The 11,947-nt window shown below is 41.8% G+C and overlaps 1 protein-coding gene across 1 annotated transcript in view; it reads left to right on the top strand.

The window, feature by feature from the left end:
* Positions 1-801: 801 nt before the first annotated feature.
* The window catches only part of SPMIP2 (sperm microtubule inner protein 2), a 58,902-nt gene continuing 47,756 nt past the window's right edge, over positions 802-11,947 (top strand). Inside the window, exon 1 of the mRNA XM_074951083.1 lies at positions 802-993. Within this exon, the coding sequence (XP_074807184.1) occupies positions 927-993 (67 nt within the window). The 5' untranslated portion in view covers positions 802-926. The remainder of the gene's footprint in view (positions 994-11,947) is intronic.

Genomic DNA, 11,947 nt, shown 5'->3' with positions numbered 1-11,947 from the left:
CCCAGATTTCAGACATGGCCAAACTCGAGTTAGATGATGTTCTGTTGTGTGTGCCTGGGTTAGGGGCAACATCTGAGTAGGAGCCCGTGTCAACTTTTTTGTGAAGAGGTACCCTTAGAGTTGCAATCAAATGCAATAGAGACTGATGATAGAACAGGGGACTATTGTGTCTGCTGACTAGGAGAATAAAATGCATTGTCTATTAATGCTGTATCCAAAATATTACATCAACGGACAAAAAGTGAAATAAAATAAATCCTGCTTTCACTAAATTACTGAAGTGCAAAGCCTAGGTATAAGAACCAGAACAGAACAGACTAGGTTAGGGGGGTTGTTGGGTAGTCTGAAGTCTCCTCAGCTGAGAGGTGGGTAGATGTGGAAGTCATCACAGGCCAACTGCGTACCCTGGTTCCAGGGCTTTCCAGCTATTATCTTTCATGAGCACTAAATTCAATCAAAAATCAAAGAAGTCTTAACAAAGGTAAAGATATAGCGAGACCTGCATAGCCCCATCCAGCCCCCTGCTATAGACTACAGTCCAGAGCTGTAGGGCCAACAATTCCCTGGAGCAGGACACCATTAACCCGGAAGCTGGGCGCCCACACAGACCTTGCCTTTTGCAGAAGTTGCCCGATGTTAGCCAGGAAAACACCCCCCCACACACCGCTCCCCCCACACGCCTCAAAAGGGCGCCGGTGCCCTGCGCGCCCGGCGAAGGCGCCCGGCCGCCGGCTCGCGCAAGGACCGCATGTCACAATGCAACTGCCGCCCACGAGCAGCGACCCCAGCAACCGCCCCCCGCCTGCTGCGGCCTGCAGCGAGCCGACAGCTGCCGCTGCGCCCGGCGCAGGGCTGGGTCCGCCAAGGCGTAACCGAGGCAAACCACAGGCAGCCGGCCGGCCGGGGCAAAGACCAGGGGTTGCGTCATGGCCGCCAGTACCCCCAGACCCGCCCTCGGAGCAGCCGCTGCGGGGAAGAGGATAATATGTACAGGTAACGAGCGCGTCTCCGCACCGGAGAGCCCGGAGCTAGGAGCACAGGGCAGCGGCGAGCCAGAGCCCGTACCGGACAGAGAGGCAGCGACGTCTGCACAGCAGAGCAAGCTGCTGCCTCAGAGCCAATACGACAGCGCTGCAATTAGCATGGTTGCATTGGTCACACGCCAAGCCCTTATTTTCGGCGGTATTATTGATTATAAGCAGGAGCAATGTGGACACAGAAAATTAAAAGAGTTGCAGTTCACCGTATATTATATTTTGTCATGGTGCTGCAGCTTTATTTTATCGGGGAGGGGGGGGTCTTAATAGCTAGACTGAAACCCCTCTTTTTGTTGTTCTTTTTTATTATACTGTCTTTTTCCATCGAGTAAATGTCTCCATTGTTCAACCCTCAGGACTCATTTAATGTGTGCGTGTGAGAGAAACACACACAAAGCAGGAACGTGAAATCGACACTTCCTCAAGTTGGAAGCTTTTGTGCTCTGCTCAGCAGTGCTCATTCTTTATTGAAAAAGTGTGCCCTGGGCCTAGGTATTAAACAAAGAGACCATATCAGCGTCTGAGAAGAGCGCTGCAGCTGAGGGTCTGTATGAAAACCTCCTGCTGATAGCAAAGACATTTCTCAGCGTTGCAGTTTAATAGCAGTTGCATACTTACTAGAAACACATTTGAATTTTAAATGTCTAGAAAACACAGTGTACAATGAAAAAGCACAGCAATTAAACTGAGGGACTGAGACCAAATTTGTGTGTATTTAGTTTTGAAAAGTGCCTCTTTAAATTCATCCTGGAACCCTAACTTTATAATCACAGAAATAATACATATCTGAAATTTGAATTATACACAATTTATTATTTGATAGCTCAATTGCAGTGTACTCCTATCCTATTAATTAATTGTAAAATCACTTACACTTTCACTTTTATCCTCAGTCAGTACAGGGGCAGCTGGCTGGGCCCCTCTTTTATTTGGTGCACATGTACACATTCCAGTAGAGGGCCCAAAACAGTAGTGGCAAAGAGTCTTGTGGCACCTTACAGACTAACAGACATATTGGAGCATGAGCTTTCATGGGTGAATTTTGCAGAATTTTAAAATACCGTGTGCAGCATTTTTAATTTTTTCACGCAGAATTTTTACTTTTTCGTGCAGAATGCCCCCAGGAGTAAATAATATTGTAAAAACAACAAATGAGCTTTACATTATACATGTATAGAGTCAATAAACTCACGAACATTACACATTTTCATCCACATACACTTTTCCTATCATTATCCCCTCTGTGGAAGGTTTAGACCTTTGGATCTGCATAGCGCCAGATCTACTAGCTGTTCCCTTGCACTTGCCTCACCATGCCTCTGAAATCCTCCTCAATATATTGTTCCCCTGTGTGGTCTGCCCCTTTGTCCAACATGCTCACAATTTTAGGCTGTATTTAGAGTCTCCTGTGGCTGCAGAGGACGAATGAGGCAGCATTTAGCCTTAGAAATGTTGTTTCATTCTGTCTGCAAACTCAGCACTGCATGGGTTTGCATTCACAATTGTATTTTTGCAATTTTTAAGGGATAGAAACAATTTTTGAAAAAGATAACATCTATTCTGCTGAAATTGATGAGGCCATTAGAGAATGCTCATCTGACATGCCATGGTGAGGCCTTGTCTATACTGGCATTTTCCAAAAATCTCCCAATGTGATACTACCACCAGTAGTAGCAATATTGGGACTATTAGCATAACACCAATGATAGGTTGGCCATAGGCCATTTAATCTGTCTACACTAGTGCTCCCACTATTGTTACCACTGAGACTGAAGTACAACAGTGGGAGATTTGTAGAAAAGTGCCAGTGTAGATAAAGCCTAACTGGCTCAATCCAGCCCCTGTGCTACAGATTGTATTGGGATTTTTAATACCCTGTAAATCCTTGATCCTTTGCTATTGAAATCAGTAGAAAGAGTCCCACTGAGTTCAATGGGTGCTGGATCAGGCCCTAATCCACTCTCCCAGGAAAACTTATGCCCAAATAAATTTGTTAGTCTCTAAGGTGCCACAAGTACTCCTTGTTTTGTTTTTTTTTAATTGGAAAGTGATCTTGACTCTTCATCCTGGCCACCTTTAATTCAATAAAGTTGCAACATCTTTGTTTGATGCAGGCAGTATCACTGTACTGTTGTAAATGTTTGATCACTGTCAGGCAATTTCAACACAAGAGTAATAGCCAAGGTTATTTTTAAAGAGTGAAAGGCAACTTAATCACAGCCTTGGTTCAACTAAAAATGCAGTGTTTGCTTTTAGTGACACAGAGCAATGAAGTGCAAGTAAAGCAAGCAATACATTTCACATGATAACTTGCTGGCTGCTATGGCTGGTAACTGTGTTATACAGGTTTACAACCTACAGTATCAGTTCAAGGTTAGCATAATTTTCATATGCATTCTGCAACTCTTAGTATAAAAAGAATTAACCTCTAAATTTTAGTTTTCTAGTATAGTATTCACAAAGAGGACTTATACTCTGCAACACTGAGCGTCAATGTGCCTAACAGTTAGGCACCCTGCCACCTCGTGGAATTCACAGTCCTGAGTTAGGTGAGGCACCTATCTCCACTCATGATTCACAGCCATGAACCCTCTCCTGTGTGTAAATAATTAAATATTCATTGGAGCAGGAGGACCAAAACCTGGCTGTCATGTCCCAGCTGAGTGTTCTAACCACTGGGTTACAGAGTCATTCTAATGTTCTCTCTGGCTCAATTACTGTTTAATTATTTATACTTAGTGGAACAGCTTCACAAGGAGAGCTTAAGGAAGACCTGTCCCACAATACCTTATAGCCCAGTGGCTTAGAGCACTCCTCTGGGAAGTGGGAGTCTTCAATTAAAATATCTGTTCCACATCAGACAGAGAAGGGAATTGAACTTGGGTCTCCCACATTCTGAGTGAGTGCCCTAACTACTGGAATAAAGGCTGTAAGACGGTGAAATGTATCACCCCCTCCTCCTCTCTGGATGTTCTGTGAGGATTTAGACATGCTCTAAGCACTTATTGGACCCCATAGAAAGGGAAAATAATCCAACTGGGTCTTATGTGTAAGTTAGGAGCCGAGCTGCTGGTCAGTGTCAGGACTTTGGCAGCTATTAGAATTCTTTGAATTTTTTGTTCACAAGCATGTGGACGAGGGTGATCCCATGGACATAGTATACTTGGACATTCAGAAAGCCTCTGTCAAGGTTCCACACCAGTAGCTCCTAAGCAAAGTCAGTAGTTGTGGAATAAGTGGGAAGGTCCTTTCATGGATTAGTAACTGGTTAAAAGACAGGAAACAAAGGGTAGGAATAAATGGTCGGTTTTCACAATAGAAAGTGGTAAATAGCAGGGACTTCCAAGGAGCTGTACTGGGACCAGTGCTTTTCAACATATTCCTAAATGATCTGGAAAAGGGGGTAAATAGTGAGGAGGCAAAGTTTGCAGATGATACAAAATTACTCAAGACAGTTAAATTCAAAGATGACTGTGAAGAGTTACAAAGGGATCTCACAAAATTGGGTGACTGGGCAACAAAATGGCAGATGAAATAGAATGTTGATAAATGCAACGTAATGCACATTGGAAAACATAATTCCAATTAGGAGACAAAGTGGGTGAGGTAATATCTTTCTAGGAAACTAAGTCACAGTGTCCGAGTTAAATACAAAGTGGAACAGATTGTTTAGCATAAGTAGTTAACACATATTTCAAGGGACCATTGAATCTGTTCCACCTTTTATTTAGCTGTAACACTCTGAGTTAGTTTTGCAGACCTGAAGAAGAGCTCTTTGTGAGCTCGAAAGCTTGTCTCTCTCATCAACAGAAGTTGGGCCAATAAAATATATGACCTCATTGACCGTGTCTCTCTAATATCCTACGACCAACAAGCCTCCACTGCATATAATCCCAATTATACATACAAAACCGATGGGTTCTAAATTAGCTGTTATCCTCAAGAAAGATCTTGGAGTCATTGTGGAGAGGTCTCTGAAAACATCTGTTCAACGTGCATTAGCAGTCAAAAAAGCTAACAGGATGTTAGGAGCCATTGAGAAAGGGGAAGATAATAAAAAAGGACAAATCATAATGCCACTATATAAATCCATAGTATGCCCACACCTTGAGTACTGCATGGAGTTCTGGTCACCCCATTTCAAAAAAGTTATATTAAAATTGGAAAAGGTACAGAGAAGGGCAAGACAAATAATTAGTGGTAGGGAACAACTTCCATTCCAGGAGAGATTAAAAAGACTGGGACTGTTCAGTTTAGAAAATAGAAGGGTAAAGGGGGATATGATAGTGGTCTATAAAATCAGGAATAGTATGGAAAAAACATGAATAAGGAAATATTATTTACCCCTTCACATAATGCAAGAACTAGGGCTCACCCGATGAAATTAATAGGAAGCAGGTTTAAAAGTAACTTAAGGAACTAACAGTCTTTGTATGGAACTCATTGCCAGGGGATGTTGTGAAGGCAAAAACTATAACTGGGTTCAAACAGGAATTAGATAAGTTCATGGAGGATAGGTCCATCAATGGCTATTAGCAAGATGGTCAGGGACACAACCTATGCTCTGGGTGTCCCTAAATGTCTGACTGCTAGAAGCTGGGACTGGATGACAGGGGATGGATGACTGGATAATTGCCCTGTTTTGTTCATTTCCTCTGAAGCATCTGGTATTGGCCACTGATGGAAGACAGGGTACTGGGCTAGATGGATCATTGCTCTCACCCATTATGGCCGTTCTTATATTCATTTGCTCAGCCACTGAAATTTAGATGCCTTGGGGACTTTAACTGTTATAAACTTTGGTGCCCAAGGAATTTAGGTGCCTAGACGATTTGATGACAGCTGAGAGGTGACTTTATGAATGCCAGTGGTTCCTAAGGACTGGTCTACAATGGAAACTAACATCAACATAGCTACATCTCTCAGGGGCATGAAAATCCACACCCCTGAGAGACAGCTATGCTGACCTAACCCCCAGTGTAGACAGTGCTAGGTTGATGGAAGAATTCTTCCATTGACTTAGCTATCGCCTCCTAGGGAGGTGGATTAACTACAGTGATAGGAGAACTCCTCCAATCACTGTAGTGAGTTTCTACCTTGAAGCACTGCAGCTGTGCTGCTGTAGCATGTTAAGTGTAGACATAGGTCTAAGTGTTGGACTTAGATGCCTAAAATGGCAGCTAGGTTCCTAAATTTCCCTTGTTAATCCCACCCCTAATATTTTAGCTCAATTTTTGACTGGTGTTCAGTTTCCAATGGTTTAAAGATTATATGATTATCCTTAAAAATAATTCACCTTAAAATAGTAAGACAGTGAATTTATTTCTGCAATACCGCCTGTAAATTTGTTCCTCCCAATTTTAGTTAACAAAGTCTCCTGCCACTATGTTGGCTTACTCCCACACCTCCAAAGCTATGTTGTGGGAATTCTAATGTGCAAGTGTTATGCCTCCTGACATGATTGATGATCCTAAGGTCAAAGGTAGCCATCATATGGTCTCAGAACCTGTCTTGTCAGGAAACTAAAGAAGATAAACCAGAACAACTGTATGATAAAGCTGACCTAAACATGACTCCTTTGCTATATCACTTCAGCCTTTGTTGTGCAGTGCACTGACTGACTGTTGGATCAAAAATAAAGTTAGCTTCTGTTTCTCCATTTCTCTTGTTTTGCTCCAGCCTCTGGCTCAAAAGGTTCTCCGAGAGTCAGGTTTAGAAAAAAAGCTCAAGCAAATAAAAACAGTTAAATGTCATTGTAGTGCAGCTCCAGGCACACAGTAGCTTTGAGAACATCCCAGAATCCTTGCAAAGGTTAGCTTAGGAAGTTAAGCTATAATACTTACATTGTCAGGAAATTTAGATTCCACCCCCTACATTCATTATGGGGCACTGGATAGCTGTAACTTACAGGTTTGAGTCCAGCAAACTGGAGAGACTGGCTTTATTGATGCCTGTGTTGTACCTAGAGGAGTTGTGTTTACATATTTGTCAGTCTGGTGCCTTTCAAAAGGAGATTTTTTTTTTAAGTGGACAAGTGTATGCATAAGTTTGTGATAAATTTACTTTTAGCTTTTGAGACACCATTGAAGAGATAAAATGTGATTACCAAACTCAACTAAGCTACACATCCACATTTTGGAGTCATATCTGATTATAGTACAATTTCAAACAGAAATTTACTTTTCAGTATTTCTCAGTTTACAGTATCCCTAATTAATCTTCAAAAAGTGATGCAGCTCTGAGGACTGGCTTATCAATTGTAGGAAAGAATAAGCAGTGGGCAGTTTTATCATTGGTTTGCTACAGCTGGCCACAGGGCCCAATTTTCTGAGGTGTTAAGCACCTCCTGCAAAGTGCCAAGTATCCTCAACTCTTACTGAAGTCCACAAGTGTTGCTGTGCACACTAGACATTTGTCTACCCTTGAAAGTTTTCAGAGTAACAGCCGTGTTAGTCTGTATTCGCAAAAAGAAAAGGAGTACTTGTGGCACCTTAGAGACTAACCAATTTAATCCGATGAAGTGAGCTGTAGCTCATGAAAGCTTATGCTCAGATAAATCGGTTAGTCTCTAAGGTGCCACAAGTACTCCTTTTCTTTTTACCCTTGAAAGTGTTTTTCATAAGGTAGGGTATGAATTTAAAGTGCAACAGCTATTCCTGAATAACGCCATGTATGAACTGAAATAAGTGTGTCCACATATGGAGTGAATCAGGAACAAATCCACACGTAAACAAGCCCTTAAGCAACTCGCAGGATTTGATCTATACCATATATCAGGCCAGGCTAAAGACAGTCACCATCCAACTGGGATGATGACTTTGGCCCTCATCCTGTAAAGACTTATGCACATACTTAACTTCCTGTACTGTGAGTAGTCCCATTGCCAGCTTCAAATGATAAAGTTGTAGTAATTTTGGAGTTATTGTTTTGCTGCTAGATTGAACTTTGTTGGGAAGGGCAACGTAATTCTCCTACAGGGCATAATGCATTTAAATGATTGTGGTGTATTTAGCTATGAAGCTGTTCACTGCATTTTTAAGCACAGTTTGTCTGAGGGATTATTTAATTATTTATTTATATTTAAATAAAACAATGCTTATACAAAGCTCGAGGCACCATGATTAATAATTATAACAATTATAACAATAATTCATATTATAACAAAACAACAACAAAAAACAAATCCCCAGCTGCATTAAAGTAATTATTCAAAAAGGAGCTCTGCCAATCTCTACAAAAATCCCCCCCTTTATTCCCCCCCCCCCACCTCATCATTCTGGGAACCTACCCTCAGCCCTCTCCAAAAACCTAATCAAACAGAAGAGTTCTGCAACATTCTCAAGAGGTGACCACATTCCAGCTATTTTGGATCCAGGTAGAGAGCATGTCCCAGAGACTTTGAGCTGTCACACAGAACACCCTGCTAAGGGCTGCCTCTCTTCTACAACAAGGGGAAACCTATTCAAATGACTGCAGCTGGGACAGTATGGTACAATCCCTCAAGATTCAAGATGGAGGGTCTTACAGAGTGACACATATTCCACCTGCTTTCTCACTCATGGAGAGTTTATAATTGTTCCTTCCTTCTTTGTTGTTTTCTTTACTCTAAAAGGAAAGATTGAACATACAAGCTTTACTCTTTGTATATAAAAGACATTTTTTACAAGGAGTTAATCACACACTAGCAGGCATTAGGACACCAGTGATGTACAATGTATACCAACTATATTTCTACAGATTATTTAAAGACGCTGATTTCTTTTAAATTAAATCTGGATAGCAGATCAACATGTGTGATTAGTGAAGATTATTTTGTGTAGTTGAAATGTACAATGAGGTAATAAAGTAATTGGCAGAGCTGAGAAATGCAAAACGAAAAACTTAACTCAACATTGATGCTCCAAGCCAGAGGTGTCAATGTCTATTTTATTGTGCTCACATGGCTAAAGTGATGGGAAGAAGGGAATTAATTCCTTTATATCCAACCAGATGGTAATAATGGTATTCTTTTCTGAGGAGGTGATTATTGCCTAGTATTCGCAGGCATAGCAGAATCAATGTTGGAATGATTCACCTTGGTATCAGAAAGTATCTCCAGTTTTACTTTAATTTTCCTTAATTTTTCTAGCATCTCTCTTTTTACTCCTTTCCATTAACACTGGAAGGTTTTAAATTGGCAGTGCCCTAGTCCATTACATTAGGAATAATCATCCCTAAACCTGAAGGGAAGAAGTCACAGCTGACACTTCGCTGGTTAGAGTGTTCCCACTGTGTCTCCCAACGTGGTGGTTTCTTCAGCATATATGCGTCTCAGGAGCCTACTAGATCTGACCAGGATCTGAAGTTTGGAAATGTATCTCTTACGTGAGGGAAGTAGTAGTGAGGGTTTGAATACACTTGAAAGTTCATTCACATTAAGGTAGGGTTTGAATTTAAGGCAGAATAGCTATTCCTGAAAAGTTCCAATTGTGCCTACACTTAAAAGTTTACCCAACATAGCCGTGTGAGTTAGGGTGTGATTCTCCCCCACCCCACCCCCCCACACTGTGACCAACATAGCTATGCTTACAAGAGCCCTAGTGTAGATGAACATAAGAACGGCCATACTGGGTCAGACCAATGGTCCATCTAGCCCAGTATCCTGTCTTATGACAGTGGCCAATGCCAGGTACTTCAGAGGGAATGAACAGAACAGCTAATCATCAAATGATCCATCTCCTGTTGTGTGTTCTCAGCTTCTGGCAAACAGGGACTAGGGACACTTCCAAGCCTGGTTTTGCATCCCTGCCCATCCTGGCTAATAGTCATTGATGAACCTATCCTCCGTCAACTTATCTAGTTCTTTTTTGAACCCTGTTAGAGTCTTGGCCTTCACAACATTCTCTGGCAAAGAGTTCCACAGGTTGACTGTACGGTGTGTGAACAAATACTTCCTTTTGTTAGTTTTAAACCTGCTGCCTATTAATTTAATTTGGTGACCCCTAGTTCTTGTTATGGAGAAGGAGTAAATAACACGTCCTTATTTACTTTCTCCACACCAGTCATGATTTTATAGACCTCTATCATATCCCCCCTTAGTCGTCTCTTTTTTAAGCTGAAAAGTCCCAGTTTTATTAATCCCTCCTCATATGGAAGTTGCAGTTATGCTGGCACAAAAAGGCCTTTTTTCTGGTATAGCTTACTCAGTTCAGGGAACTGGTGTAGGCTATAGCAGCAAGATAACTCTTTTCCTGATGTAAGCTGCATCTCCCCTAGAAAAGTTTTGCCAGTAATAGCTCCACTGGCAAACCCTTTCAAGCATAGACAAGACCTGTTGCTTTTCCAGTGGCGTTGCTTTTCCACTTGGGTCATTGGGGTTCCTCCTTGTGGAAATATTGGGGTGGTGAGTGTCATGGCTGAGACAACTTCCCTTTGGGGCCCAAAAGACCTGTACACCCCATTGCAATGATTACAACTTAAAAACAATCTGCTACCTTTCCCCCCCCAAACACATAAAGCAAATATTTTCTCCTGGGCTTAGAGTTTGCTTTAGTTTTGTCTGAATAAATTGTTATGTCAAAGTTTAAGTCCCTGATAATAGAGGTTTATGATGGAAATGGCAACACACCTTTCCTTCACAATATAACGATGTAAAGGAGCTATTAATACAACCAGTTTTGGGAAGCTGTCATCAACGTACTGTAGTTGTGACTTAAGGTAAGTCTATACTGTGAAAAAAAGGTGTGTTCTGAAGCTAGCTAACCTACATAAACTAACTTGGGTTAAAATAGCAGTGAAGACATGGCAACTCTGCTTTTAACTTGGGTTAGCTGCTCAACTTAAAGCATATAGGGCAGGTGGGGATTGAACTAGGGCTGTTAACTCAAATTATAACCCGAGTTGCTGTGTCTTCACTGCTCTTTTAACTGAGTTAGCTAACCCGAGTTAAGAATACACCTTTTATTTGCAGTATAGACATACCCTTAAGGATTAGCTATTAGGGCAGAACCAGCCTTTAGAACCTGTCAGGATCAAGTGTTTGGGATTTCTGCCAGGATGGCCTTTAGAACTTTCTGTCAGGACTCCTCAGTGTTTGGGATTTCTTCGAATATCAGTACTAATGTCAGCTTTAATTTTGTATCAGGTAAGTTTCTACCTCTCTTTGTTGCAAGGATATTCTTCTAAATGTAATAATACAAAATCATTATATAGTTATTTTCATCCATAGACTTAGAAGTACTGCACCAAGGTGTGTAAACATCATTATTCCTACTTTACACGTGGGGAACCTGAGGAAAGTGACTTGCTCAAGATCAGGCAGAGATTTAGTGGCCAAACCAGGAATAGAAATCGCACCTCCTCACTCACAGTCCACTGTTCTAGTCCCTGCTCATCAAGCTAGAAGCTTTGCCACAGTAACTTTTCCTAATATTTATAAGTTATTCCTGGCCAACTCCCGAAGATGCCCAGTGCTGGCCTTTGGGGCCCAAACTATAACACTTACAGCTGCAGCTCTACTGGTTTTTGGAAGGGCTCAAGGAATCATCTTGTTGGGCAGGCCCTAATTCTAAGCCAAGAACAATAAAATCCTGCTTCCTGTCAGAGAATGATGGTTTACTTTGCTTCCCCTTGTGGCCTCTTTTTCAAGAGTCAGTGCTTTAGGAGCATAAAAAAGTAGTGCCCATTCAAAAGCTTTTTTCCCACCTGGGAGCATGCTGTAACCAAGATAGAATCATAGAAATGTAGGACTGGAAGGGATCTTGAGAAGTCATCTAGTCCAGCCCCTTGCATTGAGGCGGGTCCATGTAAAGCTAGACCATCCCTGACAGGAGTTTGTCCAACCTGTTCTTAAAAACTTCCAAAGATGGAGATTCCATAGCCTCCTTTGGAAGCCTATTCCAGAGCTTAGCTGCCCTTGTAGCTTAAGCCCA

This window comes from Natator depressus, chromosome 4, assembly GCF_965152275.1.
Source record: "Natator depressus isolate rNatDep1 chromosome 4, rNatDep2.hap1, whole genome shotgun sequence".
In the NCBI taxonomy this organism is placed as follows: Eukaryota; Metazoa; Chordata; order Testudines; family Cheloniidae; genus Natator; species Natator depressus.
This window is presented reverse-complemented; position numbering and strand designations above follow the sequence as displayed.